Below are 20,470 nucleotides of genomic sequence, written 5' to 3'. Positions count from 1 at the left end.
CATCCATGTGGTAGATGCCATCTCACTGCTCCTGGCACTCATCGCCCTGTAGTTGAGCACCCAGGTTCTTGGATTTTCCAAGATTTTAAGAAAAAGCAGGAATGCAGAGTTTAGTATCCTCCCATATAAAACAGCTTTTCTAATTTTTAAATGTTGGAAACTTATGTTAAATTTCTATAAACTATTATGTGGGCCAAATAAAGCATATCTGAAGGTTTAACCTTTGATCTAGGAGGGGAATGGAATTCCAGTTAGAGTACAACACGTGCATTCTATGGGACTGAGCAGCAAAGATTCTGAGCCCTCCACTGTGCTTCTGTGAAAGAAAAGGTTAGAAAATTGGAGTCTCAGAAGGGAGAAGAGCTCTGTGGTGGATTTTTGGGGGTCCTTGAAACCTTTTGGGAGAGGAAAGACAGACAGGAGGCAGATGACACTGTGATAAGAGTGAGTCTTCAGTAAGACACCTAAATGAATACCCCAGAAGACCCAAGGGCCTCCACCAAAGAGATAAGACAAAAATAAATGCAAAACAAAAGAAAAAAATTGACTTAAGAAACACTGATAAAGTTTTTGGATACAAGATAAATACACAAAAATCAATTGGTTTTCTCATTTTTGAAAATAAATAGAAATGGAAACAGAAATATTTCATTTAAAATATTGGCAAATGTTTTTAAGTACTCATAAATAAATTTAATAATAAAGATAGGACCCATATGAAGAAATCTAAATAAACTGTGGAAGAACAGAACCCAAGACCTGAACAAATGGAAATATATGCTGTGCTCGTGGACAGGAGGACTTAACAGTACAGAAATGTCAAGTCTCTCCAAATTAATTCCAAACAGAGGGCAATGCTCTTGATGTTTATATGGAAGCAGAGTCCTTAAAACTGGCCAAAAATATGTGGACAATAATAACAGTGCAAGAAGGTTTGCCTTGCATGTACCAGAACACACTCTAAAACCACAATTAGAGCATTGCTATAGGAATAGAGAAACAGATCAATGAAACAGAACTGGAATTTCAGAATTAGATTCTAAATATATATCAGAGCTTGATATTTGATAGTGATCTACTATTTTAAAATGTTGCTGAACAGTTGCTATTCATATGAAGCAAGTAAAGTTTGGTAATTATTCTAGTTCATAATTAGTAAAAATCTTGCAAGAATTTTTTTTTTTTGTACTGGAGATCAAACACACAACCTCAAGTTTGTCAGGCAGGTATTGTGCCACTGAGCTATATCCCCAGCATGCAAGAATGTTTAAGGAGAATATATAGCAATCTGAGTAAAACTTACATTAAGAAGCTCTAAGGGAAAAGTGAGAGCTTGAAAACATTGCAGATCAAAAATTACAAAAACAGTCAATAAACAAATGAAAGACTTAGAAAATGTTTGTCACAAAATTCTAGTGTTCACTAGCGTCTCCTGAGATCTGCACCATGTTGGAACTTAGGGTGCTGGGAAACCAAGCAACCAGCTCGCCTTCCTGGTAAGCGGCTGTGATGTGGCAGGCTGTGGCCCCTCCAGGGGGAGATCCACCAAGGTCTCCTGAGATCCACACCATGTTGGAACTTAGGGTGCTGGGAAACCAAGCAACCAGCTTGCCTTCCTGCTAAGTGATAGTGAGCTTACTGGTGCACAGGTTGAGAGTCAAACATCCCACTTCTCCTGACCCCCATTAGCAAATGGGAACCAGACATCTGAGCATCTCTTGGGAGGTTGACCATATGCAAAATAGCAAATAAGGGGGATTTCCTTCTATCATCTCTTTGAAGGCAAATATTTTTACTACTATTTTGCTTTATTCTGATTAATGGTACAGCTCTATTCAATATTCTGTTTTGATAAGTTCTATAATGTTCTGTATTTTATTTTATTTTGCTATATGTGATTGAAAGAAGATGTTGTGAAGATAACGAGATATACTGTGATACGTATTACTGTTATCCTAGTAACCTGCTGTGAAGCTCTGTACCAATTTCACTATGCTGTCTCAATTGGCTTTGTTCGGTCTTGTTCTGTTGTATTTTACTACCTTCAAAATAAAAAAAAAGAATGCTAGTGTTGTAGTCAGGGATTTCAAGGTAAACAATTCCATACAGGGCACAAAATTTACAGAATTATTTTATTATAGTCATCCAAAGAGTTAAATACAAGAAGTGCAGGAAATCTGTCCACACACTAAGACCCAAGGAATCCAGCTGAGGGCTTAGATCCCACAGCAATGTACTGCATGAGCCCAGTTGAAGACCTAGAGCCCATGACAATGCCCTCCCACCTCAAGAGTACAATTGGAGGCCTAGAGCCATGTCAATGACTCATGTAAGTCTGTTTCAAAAATCTGTGCTGGAAAGGCTGAAAGATTATCGGTGGAAGTTAGAAAGTCTGTGCCAGTGGGATGAAGGATCTGGGCCAGTAGATTGAGGGTTTTGCACTGGAGCCATGGAATAATGCTCAAAGTAAGAACCAAAGCTCCCCACCAAAGTATCACAGCCATCCTCAGGAATGACAAGATCCCAACCATGGGAACAGCTGAGTTCATATCAGGAAGCCAGTGTGACAAGCTTCTCCGGGATATTAAACAGCACACATATTCCCCTCTGGAGCCAGGAAGCAGTGAAGATCAGAGCTCCCCCAAAGTGACCCACAGCCACTCTCAGTGACAAGGTCCCATGCTCCTTTGAGGATGAGAACAGCCAAATTCATATCAGTAAAGAAGCTCAATATAGGAATACAATATAGGAAGCACAAGATCCTCCAGGAGAACCAACGGCAACAGGACAACCAACAGCACCATGGAGAACAAACACCACAAAACTCATCCTCTTCAGGTTTTCTTTTTGTCTTAGCAACAATCCTCAGGTGGGCCATCCACACGCAGCACCACGCTGCTTCAGTTCAGCTGATATCACAAGTTGCCCACTAGTTGTCAATCCACCACAGCTAGCCAGTGTTTATTATTTACAATATACAGCACGGTTTTACATATTGACAAGGAAAAGTTAACTCTATAGGAAAACAGATGAAGGACAACATGGACAATTCATGGAAGAGTTAATCCTAAAGGTAAACAAATGGATAAAAAGCTATTCATATCCAGCAGTAGGATTTGAAACAATGAGAGACCACTTATACTCAGAGTTCAAAATTGTATTTCTAGCAGATAAACACAAGAAAAGAACTTTTATACAGCGTGAAACATTATACCCTTTTGAAAAGCAAGTTTTATTAAAATTATATATATTACATCACATACATATATGTCTATATATATAATTTCATTTCTATATGTTTATCTCACAGAGACACAGCCCTCAGAGATAATAGGTATATGAAAGGTTTTTTTTTTTTTGTAGCATGTTCAGAGTTGTGAGAAAAGGGGACAAAGCCATCAATAGGCGAGTGGTTGAGTTAATCAACATATTAACACTATAAAAAGTTATTTCCTGTCAGAAATAAAACAGAACTGAACCAGCTTATTTGAGGGTATCTTTGAGTTATTATTAAATAATAAAAACAAAATATAGGAAAGCATATAGAATACAATCTTTTTTTATAAAACAGTGATCAAAATACCCTAATACAAGGGCTGGGGATTTAGCTCAGCGGCATAAGCACCTGCTTTGCAAGCAGGCGGTCGTGAGTTCGATCCTCGGTACCGATAAAAAAAAGAAGTAAAAAAAAAAAATACCCTAATACAGTACATGCCTATGTATACTTGATACTGAAATTAGCACAAGAGAGGTTAGATACAGACTGTAAATAAGGGGTGAACAGGGAGGAAAAAGGCTGCCATGTAAGTGATGCTGGTGGATAGAAAGAGTCCAACCCAGCCTCCACCAAGACCCAACAACAACAACAACAACAAAATAATAATAAAGGCAGGGCCCTTGCATTGAGCTTTCTCACCTAGCCTGCCTCACCTCAGCAATGCTTGACCTTCGTCCCCTTGGCCACACTTTCGCTACACTGCATGTGGCCTTTCGTGGCTCTCTCCATGACTCCAGAATGGGGAGCATGGACTGAGGGGTGGGAGCTGCCTTTGGTGTGTGGCTAGAATTCAGTCCCTGATCTTCCTGGACCTTTTGGCAAGCTGCTGGAAAGAGCCTGTGGGAATACTGATTCTCCTGCTGTCTAATTCATGTCCTCCTCAGGCTCAGCTTAAAGATCAGCTTCTCAGAAAGTTTGCTTCACTGCCTCACTCCTGACCCTTTTCAGGCTTCTCCTTGGTACTTCCTGTTGTAACACTCATTGTAATTTGGCATTGTTTTATTTGCTTGAATGTTTGATGTGTAGCTCTTCAATACGCTGTAAGTGCTCCAGGGGAGATCTCTCGTGTGTATAGCATCCAGGGTGGCCCCTGGCGGGGTTCAGGATGCGTTGGGTGCTTTTAGTAACTTACTACTCACTTCTGTCTTTCCTTGACTCACTCTTTTATTCACTCCTTTATTCATTTATTCCCTTATTCATTCCAGAAACATGTGATATGGGCCAATGGCTTTTCTTGATCTGAGTCTTCCACTTTGGAGGTGGCCTTTTTTTGGGAGAAAGTGGGGATGTGACGACAGAGTTCTGGGAACGCATCCACTGGGTGAGTTGGAGGCACTCCAGGCAAGGAGGGAACATTCCAAGAGGCTGGAGAATCTGGGCAAAAGATGTGGAGGATTGGGGAGCACAAAGCAGAAGATGGTAGCTCAAAGCTCCTATTCCCTATGATTCCCAGGATGTCACACTGCCTGTCTTTGCTCAAGCCCCCTACTCTGCCTGGATCTCTCCATCCCTTCTGTAGACATCCCACATGTCCTCCTCCAAATCTCTCTCACCTCTCCAGCTGCAAGGACTGCTCCTGGCTGCAAGCAAACTTCCCAAGCTCTAAATCTGGACCTCATTCGGGTAACCACTTCCTAGCTTGCGCTGTGGCATGGACCCCTTTTCTCTCGACTGCCCAGGCAGAGGCTTTAGCCAATGTTTTCTATGTCCTGCAGGCCCAGAACCCAGCACCACATTGATCCTCAAGCTATTCTGGCCTGACAGTGAACAATGCCATGAGTTGGGGGTGGGGCAATAGTGATTATCCCATTTTACAGATAGGGAAATGGGTGGGGGGCAGAAATAAGAGGCCGAGTTACCCTTGCTATCAGAGCAAAATGGCAGAAGCTAGACTTGGTGCTGATTTTCTGGTACAGAGGCAGAGCTCATTCCAGAGAAGCCCAGTGGGAGATGAGGGTAGATGGGGTGAGGTGGGAGCTGGGTCCTGAGAACCAGCAGGCCAAAGAGCTTTTGAGTTTGGATGGTCAAATTCAGCACAGCTGGGGTGGAGCCAAGGTATTTATTATGCTTGGTCTCAAGCTCTAAACAGAGCTGATGGATGGAACTGCTCCAGTTCCTATAAACAGCTCGGGCCCTCCCGGTTCTCAGCCACAAGTGTTTCCAGTGAGATACGGGGTGAGAGTGGGGGAAATGATCAGGGAGAGAAAGGAGAGAAGAGCAAAGGAAGGCCAGAGGGAGGGGAAGGTTGAAGATAAGACAGGGTTCTAGAGGCCCGAGGAGAATGGAAGGTGGTCAGAGAGTTTTCCTGTTTTGCTTTCCCACCAGCTGCTGGGTCCTTGAGCAGCCCACACCCAGCGAGCCCCTGTGTGTCTCCTGGGTCTGTCTGAGGTCTGGTCTTAATCCCAGGGGTTTATGAAGTCCTGGAAGGCAGGGGATGTTTATTCAGTAAATCTTATCTGAACTCCTTGCCTGGGCTGGCTCATAGTTCTTGGGGACACATAGAGAATTCCAGTTTGAACCTCCCTTTCGAGGTTCTGATGCAAACCAAGCAGACACTCTAGTACAGTGGCTAGGGTGGCCTGGGGCTGCAGGCGACTGGAGGAGGGAAATGCACACAGTCTCTCTAGGAGGTGATCTCATCCGGGCAGGTGCAGGCGAGGGTAGCAGAATGAATTGGCAGGTGGGCAAGATGTGCTGAGGGGCAGCTCAGGGGATAGCCTGGTATTGGGGTCAGGAGGCAGTGCCACCTAATGGACAACCAGGAGCCTGAGTTCAAGTCTCAGCTCTGGACTCTCAGTTTCTCTAAAATGAGTTGATCTCTTCTAGGTTTATCAGAATTAACAGGACAACGTACATCAAATACTCAGCACAGGAGACTTCTCTGACAAACTTAGTAATTGTCCCTCTGAGCGTCCTGTGGGCGAAGCAGAGAGAGATGGGGCTGGAGGTCAGCAGGGACCTGTGAACTGCCCAGGGGCACAGGGAGCAGACATCACATCCTAGGTCCTGGGGGATGTGTGGCATGGGGGCTGGGTACATGGGGAGCCATCATACCTCACTGAATGAAGGAGCTAAGTGATGGCACCTCGGGGTAGTCTGCTATATGGGGTACACAAGGACTCCCTTCTCCTTGGAACTTGCTGAAAGCTTGGGAAGCCGGATGCTCTGATGACCTAGTTGGCAGCTGTGTCCATGTTTGGCTGAAAACAGGAATTTCTGACTCACTGAGGGGTCTCGGCCAGGTGAGCAAACTTGCCTGTTTGCCAGGAAAAAGGATCAGGGGCCTGGTGGGCTCCCAGCTGGGTGGGAGGTCCAAACACCCTAGGAATCAACCTGTGCTACCCCTAGGTTTTCACTGAACACCTACTATGTGCCACAGGTTGTTACACCTCCTCTTATCCCCTCAATACCACCCCGGGAAATAGGTATGTAAAATCTTTCTTTGGAAAGTGGGAGCTGGGAGCAGGAACTGGAAGAGGAGAATTACAGGCCAGGGAAGTGGGCTGGAGAGCTGCTCTCCAGAAGGCAGAGCAGTGGCATGTGGCAGGCCTGAGGGAAGGGACTCAGGACAGTGGAGGGAGTAGGAGGATCACTGAGCTGGGCCTTAGAGAGAGGCAGATGGGGGAAGAAGGTTGACTTCTGCAGAGGCTGGGACTAGGGTTCAGGTTGCTGAGAAGGAAAAGCTCCTGGCGGTGCAGAATGGGACAGGGGAGATTTAGAGGAGGATTACTGTCTGGCCTCCAGATCCTGCCAGGCTCTTGGGTCTGCTTCTTAGTACTCACACTGCCCCCACTCACCTCCTCCCCAAGGAGGCAGCTCCTGCCACTCTCCAGCTGCCATCCTAGAACCAGTAATTCTCATTTTCCAAGTTCAGTCTGGATCTGTAACCTACGTTCTTCTTGAATTCTCTAGGCCTCTTGCAGACCTTGAGCTTGCAGGGTACAGGGTTGGATTATCAGGACAGGTGAGAATGGAGACAGACATGGGCCTTGTAGTTGGAGCAATAGGGTGGCTACAGTTAAAAGCAGTGCTGGAAGTCATGATTTAGAGATGGCTCAATAAAGAGGAACATGTAGAGGGGCCAGAAAAGGAGTGGCCTGGGAAAGAGGAGACAGCTTCATAGATGAGGTCACAGATATCAGGGAAGTCATAGGCGAGGAGCTCTGCTGCCCAGGGTCGAGATGAGGTCTGAAATGTTCTCTGAGCTTGGAAAAGGAGACAGCAGAGACCTTAGCAAGGGCATCCTGGGAGGGGCAGGAAAGTTTGCCTATGAAGAGAAGGATGAGGAAGGGGTACAGGGTGTAAGGGTCTTTTTGCTGTTTTTAAGATGGGCAAGACTTCAACCCCCTAAGAAGGGGAAGAGAGGGCTAGCATAGAGAAAGGGAGGGAACATGTAGCTGCATAAGGAAGGGAATGAAGGAAAGTAACCAGTCTCTCAGTGTGGGGGTGGGAAGCAGTGGGATTCTAAGCAGGTCTGTGCATAGCCATGATGGAGGCTGAAGGCCCAAGGTCCAAGGTGGTGATGGCCTCGAGCCTCAGTGTCTTCCAGACCCTTTAATGAGGGCTGAAAGATCCTACAGGAAGTGGCAAAGCTCAGGGTTCAAGCATACCCACAGCAAAGAGACTGGCAGAACACACTATTTCTCCAAAATTATACTTTAATACATTCATGTGGGTTATACAATGAGCTGGTCCCAAGACCTGCAAGGTGATAGCAGCATGTAGTAGTGTTTTCTTAGATGAAGCACAGGGGCCAGCACATTGGCTCTGAGCCTGAGGAAGACTGTTGTATGCAGTAGCACCTGTGATTGATTAGCCAGGACTGAGCCATCCAACTGCCTTCACACCACCAGCGGCCAGGTGAGGGTTTTACCTTGACTCTGACCATCAGCTCCGTGAGCCCTTACTCTTCTCTGGGTCTCAGTTTCATTTTCTCGTACTTTACCAAATGCCTGTGATGTGATGCTGAGGACAAGATGCTAAGGACAAGATGCTGAGGACAAGAACAGGGTCTTTGGTTGGTCCTGGGGTTTCTTTTCTTCTCAGACAGCTCATGACCCCATTCTATGAGTGAGAAGGGTTTATCTGAGTGGATCTTTCTGCCTAATTTCTTAGGAGGCAAAAAAAAATCTCTGCAAGATGAGGAACAAAAAGAAAGTCTGCAACCAACACTGTCTTGTTACGTGGTAGTTGAGAGAAGGCCTACAACCAATTTCACCCCAATGAGGCTAGAATCTGTTCTTTTTTTTCCCCCACAGACTCTGCCATTGAATTAAGCAGATGTAAGCAGTTTCTATTCTTTACTCAGTTTCCCTATCTGTGCAGTGGAAAGGTTGGACTTGATGATCTCTAACTCCAGGATACGCTCAGTGGAGGGAGATGGAATGCAAGAATGCAGGGAGTAGAAGAGAAAAAGGAGAATACACAGCAGTCCACAAATGAGGGGACAAGGGAAATTGAGGCTGAGAAAGAGTAGAGGACCTGCAGCTGCCTGGAAAGAAAGTAGGTGTGCATGGCACAGGAAGCTCAGGCCCTGGGCAGGTGACATGGGGCCACTTCCTGTCTGCCTAACAGCTTGTGGCTCCAGCAGCAGCAAAATCAGACCCTGGAAACAGGAAGATGTGGGGCTGAATCTCAGCTATGGCGTTTTAGCTGTGAGACCCTAAAGGGAGACTTCTGGTGCTTTGTTTTCCTCTTTATAAACCAGAGGTAAAATACCAACGTCCAAGATTTGTCACACAGAGGCAGCCACAAGGCTTGGATTTGCATCTGCAGCTGCCAAGCTGGTTGCAAACCAGAACCAGATACAAACTGGTTGTAGCCCTTGGCTCAGCAGCTGGGGTGGGGCTGGATGGAGAGGTTGAGCCTGGGTGGGGGAGGGGTTCAGGCAGTATGGGGGTCAGTGAGTGCAACGGGAGAGTGCCAGGGTGGGAAAGGTCCTGTCAGAAGCAGGAAACAATGGCCCACCACTGGACAATAGCCCAGAGTGACCACCTCTTAACCAGGTCCTGTTGGGTCTGCGGTAGCCTCCCAAACAGCACTGGACCCAAGACATACTCATGACGCTCTTGTTCTGTCTTCCAACCACAAGCTCGTCATTTTCCAGAAAGGCTGGAGGGCATTATTAGAAGATGTGACAAAACAGCCTGCTTCAAAATGTCTCAGAAAAATCCTCTTGGGTTTGGTCCTCTCTTTCCCTGGCATGGCCAAGGCAGGACTCTCCATACAGAACCCATGGGGCTGCAAAGCACTGGCGTTCCAAGCTTTCCTACCTCTGCCCCATCACACTGTGCACACTGCCCAGCACTGTGACAACCTCCCCTACCAGAGGGCAGGCATGTGTTTCATTTGGTAGTGTCCCCAAGAAGTGTGTGGCCCCAAACAGATGCTTTGTTAAACTCTGTTGATCTGCTGCCCCTGAGCTTATCCAACTTCCGGCTTCCACAGCTGGACCAGATGTACAGCCTGGGAAGTGGGCCACCTACTGATGCAGCAGGATGCAGAGAAAGGAGCCTTGGCCTGGGATTTAGAGACCAGAGTTCTGGGATTCTGGCTCACTCTGTGGACACAGGCCAGTTCCCACTCCTCTGTGCCTCCTGCTCCTACACAGACCTGGAAGGGTCTCCTGGCTTCCTTAGGCTTTGTACTGTTGGTTAAACTTCTGCCGGCGGACACAGCAACAGGCAGCCAGTGTGGTGAGGAGGGTGGCCAAGGCCAGTGTGAAGGTGAGGATGATAATAAGGTTGATGTTCTTGAGTCCTCCTTCCTCACAGTCCTCGGGACGCACATGGCTCAGAGATACTTCGGCCTGGGAGCCGAAGCGGCAGATCAGGTCCTGGGTGGCATCCACATCCACACGGCCCTGGTGCAGTTGGGCTGTCAGCCAGCCATTGCCACAGCAGCTGAGTGGATTCCCCTGTAGGTAGAGGCGCCGAAGACTGGTTTCCAGGCCACCCATGGCACTGCCTGGTAAGAGGCTGAAACTGTTGTTCCGCAGGTCCAGCACCTCCAGTGATACAGCCTGTGTCCAGGCAGGCAGGTGGCTGAGGCGGTTCTCAGAGAGATTGAGCCGCTTGAGGCAACTAAAGTAGGGTAGGTCCACCTGCAGGACAGTCAGTCCATTGCCCTGCAGTGCAAGGACCTCCAAGGAGGCCTCTAGGCCTGCCAGGGCTCCTGTGGCTACCTCAAGACCAGGGTTGGCAGAGAGGTCCAGCTCAGTGAGCGGGGTGTGGAGGAAGGCGCCTGCCCTGAGCATCTCCACCTCGTTACCTGCCATGTTCAGAACACGGAGGGTGGGGATGCCAGAGAAAGCCACACAGCCTGGGAGGATGGGCTCTGCTGGCCCCCCACAGGGGATGACTCGGTTTCCTTGCAGGTTAAGTCTCTGCAGACTGGCCAGGTTGGAAAAGGTATATGGTGGCAAGTCCTGTAGGGCATTGTCCTGTAGGAACAGCATCTGTAGGGACGCCAGGGCTCTAGCACCCAACTCTAGGGCCTCCAGCACATTGTGGCTTAAGTCCAGGAGCACCAGGCAAGGCAGAGAGCCTATGTGCTGGGCCCCGAAGGCCTGCAGACAGTTCCGGCTGAGGTTCAGGAAGCGAAGAGAGGTCAAAGTCTTAAGAAAGCTGTCTGGAATGAGCTCGATCTCATTGTTGCTCAAATCCAGGTTCGAGAGCAGGGAGAGGGCATTGGTGCTGGCATTCCAGCTGGGGCTGAAGAGGGGAGAGGCTGACCAGTCCTCGGAAGGCATGTGGATGCCATCACTGCCTTGCAGCGGCCCTGTGGGGAAGCGGATGAGGTTGTTGGACATGTTCAGGTAGGTGAGTCTTGGGAGGGCAGCCAGGTCAGGGAAATGGAGCAGTTTATTTTCCCGTAGGTCCAGCCAGGCAAGCTGGTATTCAGCCTGGGGCTCAGAGGCTACCTGAAAGGCCTCAATACTGTTACAGCTCAGGTCAAGTACCCGCAGCTGCTGGAGGCTGAAGTCAGAGATACAGGTGAGGGAATTACGGGAGAGATTGAGATGGCCCAGGTGGGGCAGAGCCTCAAAAGCACCATCTTCAATGTCCATCAGCACGTTGCTGTGCAGGTCCAGCTGCTCCAGCGCAGGCAGCCCCCAGAAGGTGTGACGGCTCAGGCGGGTCAGGCTGTTTTCAGCCAGCGAGAGTGTGCGCAGTCTGGGGGCTTCACCTAGCAGCCGCTCCACTAGGCCACTGTATAGGCTGTTCCCAGATAGGTCCAGGGAAGTCACATGTGGCAGGGGACCCAGACCTCCAACACTCAGTGCAGTGCCCACTGCCAGGCGGTTGTGGGCTAGGTTGAGGTTCTCCAGGTGGGGCAGGGCCTGAAAGACTCCTGGCTGCAGGAAGCTGATCTCATTAGTGCTCAGGTCCAGGTGACGAAGGGCAATGTAGAAGCCCAAGGGTGAGGCCAGGACATTTCGCAGCTGGTTTCCAGATAGGTCAAGGGTCTTGATGTCCAACGGGAGCAGTGAAGGGACCTGGTGCAGGCCAAGGCCCTGGCAAAAGGCCTCCTTGTCCACCTGGGGAGGGCAGAAAGAGCAACGAGCATTAATGGGTGCAGTAGGGGTACAGCCAGATAGTCTACTCTAGGAGAGTTAGGTCCCCTCAAGGGTTGGGTGGATGCTTTTATGAACTCCCAGAATGCAAGACTCTCCTCCATTTTGCCTGATGACCTATTTTGCCAGTACAGCACTGAGCAGAAGGGAGGGACTCAGTGAAGGTCTAATAGGCAGACAGATGGGCAAGATGCATGTGAAGACAAGCTAAGAAAAACCTTGCACTGAATATTGTCTCATTTCCCAGGAAACAAAGCCATGTGTATCAGTCAGGGTGACCCAGAGTCAGTGAGCAGCAGCGCTTGGTTCCCTATCCTGAGATCCTTCTATGGCGCTGATAGTTTGTATTTGTATTTACTGTTCTCATTTACTCCTTCTGACTCACCCACCTGTCATGCCTGAAAACTGCTGAAAAACTCTTTTGTGCTTATTATCCCCCAGGATAGAGTCCAGGACCTCAGGAAGGCATCGAATGCTGTTTGTGACCCCCGTCACCTATCCTCTCCACAGGGCCTGCAAGCAGTGACGCTCCTGAGTATTACCCACCACTGTGACAAGAGCTGCAGACACTTGCATGGTGTTAAGATTTAGTGCATAGGGCTGAGGCTTGGACTCAATCACCTTCTTGAAGGGAAAGGAAAGGGATGAGCGATGTAATTAGAGTCAGCATCAGAGCAAAAATAGTGCAGCTTATCCAGTTCCCAGATTAAGGGACTGAGACCTGAAGAGGTAGCAACCTGCATGAGGTCACAGGAAACCCAAGGCTGAGCCAGCAAGAAAGAAGAAGCCTGGGGGTTCCTTGTGGGGCCTGGCTCTATCATTTTTTCCAAAGCCCTAGAGAGCAGGAGTGGAAGATGGGATCGCCCAGCCTCGGGTATCTGTGTCTCGTCCTACTGCATATCTACCATGATAACCTGGTTACTCATGGGACATTGGCTTCGCTGAAGCCCCAGGAGCCCAAGGGATACTCCCATAGCTGACCCGACATCAATCAGAAACCTCCCCTGGCCACCTTGCCAGTCTTTGCCCTCTTCCCCCTTAGAACTTCTCTGCTCACTGGCGTCCCAGACAGCCTCACCACCAGCCTCAGCTCCCCAGACCATCCTGATTTAAGGAAGAAAGGACAAAAAGAGGAAGTCCAGCCCTGCAGTGGGTTCCATGCTGAGTACACAGATCCCTTACCTTATTTAATGCTCCTATCCCCTTCCCCTATGTCCTCCCTAAGGCAACTGTGATTGTGCAAGGTCAGAGTGCCATAGGCTCCACACTACCACCACCACTACCACTGCCACTTTCTGTTCCCATCAGGGCAAGTCGAGTTCTGACTACTAAGCCCTCAGCTAGTCAGGCACACAGGCTATAACACCGGACACCATTTACAGGGCAGTGGAGGGGCACTGTACTGTGTTTCATGTGTCCCCTCACCTGCAAATCCACACCCATATTCCCTCTACATGGTCCCAGCCTGACAGCGATCCAGGCCACAAAACTGGCCCAGCCCAGAGTCTGAGGTTTGCCATGCTCAGATGCTAGGACCTGAGCTAGAGAGGTCCCAGAGCTGCTGATGGGAAGGGCTGCTGTAGGATGCCCATTTCTCCAGTCCAGTGTAGGAGGCAGCCTCAAGGTCAAAGCAGCTACTAGATCCATTGCCAGCTACCCCCTGTTCCCCAAACCCAAGCTCCTAGCAGCGATTGACTAATGGGGGTCATCCAGGGCCCTGGCTGGGCTTTAGAGTTCCTTCCTGCTCTCTCTGCAACATCAGCCACTACCCAGCTCTCATCTTACATAGGAGGGGGATTTGCCACCAACTCTACGTATTGTCTGGACGTGGGACAGCATGCCAGGGCAGGAGGAGGCATCTGGAAGTGAGCACTATAAGGACAGTTCGGGGAGAACCCTGATCTATCAGTTCCAGCTCTGACTCTGTCCTGGACTGGGGCAGTGGCACATGTCTTCTCTACTCCTGCCTGCAATACTTTCTGTGTTGTTTCACAGAGTGCTTTCCTACCTGTGATCTCATTTCCCCAAGAATCAAGGCTGCCCCTGCTCCTCTCTGTCTGTTAGATCAAGGCCCCTCACTTCATACAGCTGCTCTCTATTCCCCAAGTGTTTTGGTATTTGGTTATGTCTGAGGCCTTTTCTGCCAATCATTCTGGGTTTTCTCTCAGAATCTCAACTCATAGGAGAAGGAAGAGTGGTGGCCACAGTTTCACAAGCCCAAACAAAGGACTGCTAGGCACCTGCCAGGACTCTGGTCTCCAGTGGCAGTTACCCATTTTGTGTCCAAGCGGGCTGTTAGAGGGCTGGTCAGCCTTACAAGTGGACTCAAATGATATCTTTTCCCTGCACCGGACAAGGTACCAAAGAACTTCAAGGCCAGATTTCCCTGGCTTGCAGCAGGGAAAATGAACGAACAGGAATCAAAATTGGTCCCTGCTCTAGAAAAATTCCTGGTCTGGAAGGCAAGACAGGCTCATTCCACTCACAAGTCACCCAGTGTGCTCAGCATGGAGGTAAGGAATGTTAGGGAGTGGCGGAAGCCTAGAAGAGAAAGTAGCCAGACTGGGAAGGATCCAGGGAGGCTTCCTGGAGGAGGCTTCACTGACCTACCAGTAATGAATGAGATGCATTCCAGGGGGCAGGTCCAAGTGAAAAAGCCCAGTTGGGGAAGAGGATTTGTCTCCAGGAAGGAAAGCACACAGGAACCTCTCCCAGTTAGCTCATTCTACATTAAATACATTCTAGTTCACCCATTCTAGTTCCCCCAGCTGGGCCCTCTCTTCTGTAGGGGAAGCTTAGGGGAATACAGCTCAATGTTGGACTCACTATTCTTAACTACATGATCTTGCACAAATCAATTACTTCTCTAAGCCTCAGTTTCCACCTTTTTAAAATGGGAATAGCAAAGCTTACTCGGTATGGTTGTTGGGTAAACAAGGTATTTAAACATTCTAGTGGTTGCTCATTAAACACAAGGTAATCTGTTTCCTCTCTTACTCTAACTTCTGGCTTCTGGGGCTGGGGCAGTAGGACAGCTCAGGACAAGGGTAGTGTGGTATGTCCCTTCCCCTCTCTTGCAGAGCATCTTACCATCTTACAGGCCACCTTTTCTCGGTGTTGGGAGGTTGCCAGGCCTGGAGTCAGCACGGCCAGGAACAGCAGGATCTGATGGCTCATGGCTCTGTGTAGAGGCGGGATGAGAGGGAAACACTTGTGACCACTGGCTCCTTCCTGCTGCCAGCCCCACGTCTCCCATGTCTGCCTGCCTTCCAGGAGCCCCAGACCACAGCTGGCCTGGAATACTGAGGCGGGGAGCAGGTGGGACATGGGGCTGCACAAAGGGTCTGGGGGAAGCCAGAGTTTTACAGCTGTGATGCCTCAGTCAGGTGTGGATTTTTAAAAGACCTCACCTGATAGGAAATAGCCTGGAGGGGAAGCGCAGGAGGCAGAAGGGCTGAGGACTGCCCTGGGCCATGCTCAGGGCTAGAGATAGTGGGGCAGAGGTTCCTCTGCCTCCACTTCGCTCTGCATAACAGCAAGACCCCTATCTCAGCCCCTTAAGCCCCAAATATAATTCTTTATTCCACTGCTCTACCCACCCCGCCAGCCTTCCACTCAGCCCCCACTCTCACCCTCCTTATTTTGTCCTTTTTCTTTTGATTTTCTGATTCTCCAGCCCTTGCCATTGTTCAAGGACTGGGATCGGGGCCTTGACAGGAAGCCCCACCAGGGAACCTGCCCGGCCCCAGCACTGTTTGTGGACTTCCCCTAGCTCGGGCTGCCAGCCGTGTACTTTCACTGAGGCCGCTGGCTGTATGTGCAGGGGCACTGGACTTGCTCTACGAGTAGCCAGGGAAGAGGGTGAGGGAACCACAGAGCCCTCAGCAAGACTGAGTCCTTGGGCTTTCTCCCTGATGACCGTCCCGAGCCAGCTGCTGGGGATACACAAACCAACCCATCAATTTTATTCACAACATCACTGAATGTTTTCTCATGTCTGGCTCTGTGCTGGGAATTGGGCACACAAAAGAGTACACAGAAGTATAATCTGGACAGACAGTATTAACAAGGAGGGACACATGACACTCACCCTCCACTGCAGAGTCACCCACATCTGACTGCTCCCTCTTCTCTACTTACCTGCTGTGTGACCTTGCATAAGTCACTTCACCTCTCTGAGTTCCCTTGTCTGAGATTAATGACAACCATATCAAGTTTCGCTGAGAATCAAATGAAATATATTCTCTGAGAGTGCCAGGTACAGAGCCCAGACATTCTTCTCAATACTTTATAACTATGAATTCACTTAATTCTCACAATAACTCAACGACTTATTGGGTCCATCATTACCATTCTCATTTTGTAGAAGGGAAACTAAGTCTCAGAGAGGATAATTATAAAGGCAGCTAAGTGACAGGTCCAGGCAAGCCTGGCTCATGAGTCTGTGTCCTTAAATTCCGTATAGTAAGGTCCTTAGGTCTCCCACAGAGAGGGCTCAATTATGAAGGTTGAGCTGTCACTGTGAAGGAGGCTTGGGAAAAAAGGTATTTGCATGGCCTTTGAGGGTTGTGCCTTGACAGTCAGAAATCCCTAGCAATGACTTTTAGATGATTTTTAATTGATGATAGCTGCTGTGAACTCCTTTCTTGCTGGGTCATTCAAGGGCCTTCATGGTTATCTTTCAAACCTTTTCCCTTGACTCCTTGAGGCCAACAGGCCCTGTTCCACAGCAGTACTGCTCATGTGGATGGGAAATTTTGTTCTGTTATTTAAAAAACAGATGTCAACTAAGTGTCATGTTTCATGTCTGTAGTCCCAGCACTTGGGAGACTGAGGCAGGAAGACTGCTCTGAGTTTTGAGGCCAGTCTGAACTACACAGTGAGACCTTGTCTCCACTCCATCCCAGCAAAAAAAGCAAGCAGAGGTCACACCTGTTTGACATTAGCATATCTAGAATCAAAAGAGAATCAAGGGCCCCAGACTCTTGAGGAACCTGCCTTCCGGCCAGCTCTGTAGCTTCCATTCTCACTGGGTCCTCTTCCCCTAGGTCTCTGAGTACCTTTGCACTGTTTCAACCTTCACTTCCTCTCCTCTTGTCTTCTGCTGAATACCTCCGCATCCTGCTGCTCTTGGTTTAGATATCAGCTCCTCCAAGAAGCCTTCGTTGGTTCTTCGAAGCCTTTGGTTCCCTGAAGCCTTTTTTGGTTCTGTACTCTGAGCCCACGCCATGCTTTGTTACCGCACGCTCCACCCTGAAGGAAGTTCCTCTAGGGGAGAGGGGGTCTACTGTCCTCTGAGATCCATGTCATGGTACTAAGCAGGCCAGAGTGGCACAGAGAATGACACCAGGAGTCTTGGTGACATGGTGATGTCGGGAGGTCAAGACCTCTGGACTCTCCCTTTATCTGCCACATTCCCTCCCCTCATCAGCAGTGACTACTTTCCTAGAAGAAAAGACCCTACAACCACACACCTCCCAGACAGGTGCAATCATGATCCAGGGGCCTGCCCACAGGAAGGGCCGACCCAGTTGTTTCCTAGCTTCTCCCCTGACCCCTCACAATCTGTCCTATACATCACAGCCAGAGTGAGGTTTCAAAATTGTCTACTTTGAATGCCTCCAGGAATGTCTTGGCATTGCACAATCTCTCTCTCTCTGACTCTATTTACCATCTTTTCTTCCTTTTCCTTCCCCAATTCTAGCTTTCTCCCAGTTCCCCAAAGGGAGCAGGCTCGTCCCTGCCTCACAGCCTTTGCCCCATTCCTTCTTCCTGGAATATTCTTCTTTCGGCCCCTCACATGTTTTATTGTTTCCCTTATACTTATCATTCCCTGATATTTTTATTCTGTGGGAACTGAGGTTATTAAGTAGGTGTTCACTAAAGAGCTCATAAGCAAATGCCACAGTTGGAGGCACATGCTCAACAGCAGTGGACTTAGTGGTGACAAAAGTTAGGACAAGCAAGGCCTGGGTTTACTTTTGAGTCTAAAGGTAAAGATGACCAACTTACTGCTCCTCTGCCAAATCCCAAATGTGAACATCTGCACACCCAGAAGCGGCAGTCTCTGCAGCACATGGAACACTGATAGGGAGGGAGGCCTCAACTGTGGGAACCCTCTGAAGTGCCGAGGATGCAGGGTGCTCTCTTTAAGGGCTGCTCTCTTGACAAGGGAGAGCTGGGGTCATTCAGATCCAGCTTTGTATCCAAACTCCACTGCTCACTGGCCCAGCTCTGAGGCAAGTCCCTTCACCTTTTCCCCATACTTTAGAGTCTTCTCTGTAGGGCAGCCTGGCTTGTGTCCGGTACCCCAGCCATCATGATGATCACATGAAGAATGGCTGTAGAGGAGCCTAGGACACTAAGGATCCTTCAGATGAGATCAGCACTTTCAGGGTAGAATGGTTGTAGACGCAGAACCCTTCAAGGTTGGTACAGACACACAGAACTGAGCACTACAGGGATTATATGCTGAGAAGGGAGGTCCCCTGGAAAGTGATGGTAGGCAAGAGGAAGCAGGAGAAAAGGTAGGACTCTCACTTGGAGAAATGCCAAAGAATATCTGTGTGTGTGTGTGTGTGTGTGTGTGTGTGTGTGTGTGTGTGTATGTGTCTGCGTGTGCATGTGAGTCAGAAAGAGAGGGAATGAGGGGCAAATGCTTACAACACTAACAGGCCCATCCCTATTATATAAGGATGTTAGACACTCTTCTAAACCCTTGATCTATGTCATCTCATTGAATTCCCACAACCACACAGTGAGGCAATTACTGTAATACCCCTTTTACAGAGGAGAAAACTGAGATTCAGAAAGGTGAAGTGACTCAGTTTCTAATTGTTTTGAAGCTGGGACTTACACAGCTCTACCTGTCCTGAGTATGCCTTCTCTGACACACGTTGAGCCAGCTGTTCCCTACAGAAGTATGCCCATTTTTGTTCATGAGAAGAATAAGGCTCAGAGAGGTGACTTACCCAAAAATCTCACAGGCAGCAAATAGCAGGGTCGTGATCAGAATCTGCCCCTCTGCCTCCTAACGAACTGTTTCCACTACACCAGGTTGAAATCGTCCAGAGACCAGAGCACACAGGCATCTGGAGCACAGCAGATCACAGTTTGGGTTCTGAGTTGCTCCCTCTCTGCTCTCAGTCTCCATCTGATTTACTGGCAGACTGGGGTCCTGGGAGAGCTACTGCGGAGGTTCACAGCAGCGGCTAGTGAATCACTAAGGGCAAGCCCCTTTCTGGAGACACGTGCATCCCACGGGGGAATTAGACCTTAGCCCAAAGGAATGTGGCTGTGACGGCGCAGTTTCAGCTAGCTAAACATGGGGGTTGGGGGTCCTCACATCTCGTCCTGCATGAGGAAGGCTGGCTTCAAGCCCCTGGGAGAATGGAGAAACCTCCTCTAGAGGGTGGGCAGACGACCACAGCGGAGCGAGACGGGAAGCCCACAGGGTCTGGAGCGGAGGACGCAGAGAACTGGTGGGGACCCGAACCCAAATCCTGAGCTGCTCTTGACTATCTGCTTTCCTGGGCAAGTCTTGCGCGTGGGACGACTAACTTCCCATCTGTCAAATGGGATCGCCGGCCTCACCCTTTCGTGGGAAAGATCCACTGACACAGAAACCCGCCGATTTCTCAGGGGCCGACGGAGGGTTAAGCCCGCTCCGTGCGCTAAGGAGTGCGCTTGGAGGGCGTCACGGGCGTTAAGGGACCATCGCAGCGAGGCTGGGCTCCCGAGGGCGCGGGACGGTGGGTCCCCAGGCGCCAGCCAGCCTCCCCCGCGGGGGACCCCTACCTGGCTCAGCGCAGCCGCCGCTCCTCTCCCGGGCAGCCTCGGTACATTTTGCGCAAACCTGACCTCAGTCCCACCCGTGCCAGCCTGGGTCACGGCCCGCGGAGGATCGGCCGATGCACCGCCCCACCGGAGCCGGCCGCGAGGGGGCGGCGCCGCCGAGTTTAAATACCTCTCCCGCTCGCCGCCGCCACGCCCCGAGGGGCCTGGGCCGTGGGGTCCTAGCGCCGGCTCCCTGCGCTCGCGGGTGACTCTGTTTCTCGCCAAGTGGCCGTGCGAGAGTGGGGCAAAGCATCTTCCGTTCGGCGGAATCCGGGCTGAGAAGGAGCAAGGCGAAACGGACCGGCCGAAAGGGCGGGAGGGAGAAGACCGCAAAGCCTGCGCAGGGGGAGCGGGGCCCCGGGGCAGCGGCACGTGCAGCTGGGGCCCCGCGAGGGGAGGGGTGGGGCTCGGAGCGCAGGTCCCGAGAGGAAATCCTGCCTGCCCCGATTTCCCTGCGGCCGGCGCCGCCGCACTTAGGCGGAGAGGGGCCTGAGAGGTGACTGGCGGCCACCAAAGGCGGAAGGAAATGACCCTTCATTGGCCCTGGGGCGGCCGCGGAGGGGGTTCCCCGCACAGTAGCCATTCCTCCCTTATCATCTCCCGGACTGTTAAAGTCCTCCGTTTTTCCCTTGTAGAATCTAAGGCTGGGGGTAGTGGGGGTGGGGCAGTAAATACAAGTAAAAATCAATTGGTTAGATCCCCATTTATTGTTGGGAACCTAGGGCGCAGGACAGTTAAATGATATAGCTAAAGTCACATAGCTTGTAAGAGGCAGAGAGTTA

The 20,470-nt window shown here is 49.8% G+C and overlaps 1 protein-coding gene across 3 annotated transcripts; it reads right to left on the bottom strand.

Annotated features, from left to right (window-relative positions):
• Positions 1–7,917: 7,917 nt before the first annotated feature.
• Lrrc32 (leucine rich repeat containing 32) lies at positions 7,918–20,022 on the bottom strand. Of its 3 annotated transcripts, none has more exons than XM_013151186.3 (3): positions 19,819–20,022; positions 14,943–15,033; positions 7,918–11,816 (listed from the first exon to the last, which is right to left on the bottom strand). In XM_013151186.3, the coding sequence occupies exons 2-3, from the start codon at positions 15,027–15,029 to the stop codon at positions 9,912–9,914; spliced, it is 1,992 nt and encodes a 663-aa protein (XP_013006640.1). In that variant the 5' UTR covers positions 15,030–15,033; positions 19,819–20,022; the 3' UTR covers positions 7,918–9,911. The 3 variants fall into 3 exon arrangements, with proteins under 3 accessions (XP_013006640.1, XP_003468594.1, XP_013006639.1); XM_003468546.5 differs by lacking the exon at positions 19,819–20,022 and adding an exon at positions 19,650–19,783; XM_013151185.3 differs by lacking the exon at positions 19,819–20,022 and adding an exon at positions 18,824–19,622.
• Between the last annotated feature and the right edge of the window lie 448 nt (positions 20,023–20,470).

Source organism: Cavia porcellus, unplaced genomic scaffold (genome assembly GCF_034190915.1).
Source record: "Cavia porcellus strain 051 isolate PalLab524CR breed Dunkin Hartley unplaced genomic scaffold, mCavPor4.1 scaffold_9, whole genome shotgun sequence".
NCBI lineage: Eukaryota > Metazoa > Chordata > Mammalia > Rodentia > Caviidae > Cavia > Cavia porcellus.
This window is presented reverse-complemented; position numbering and strand designations above follow the sequence as displayed.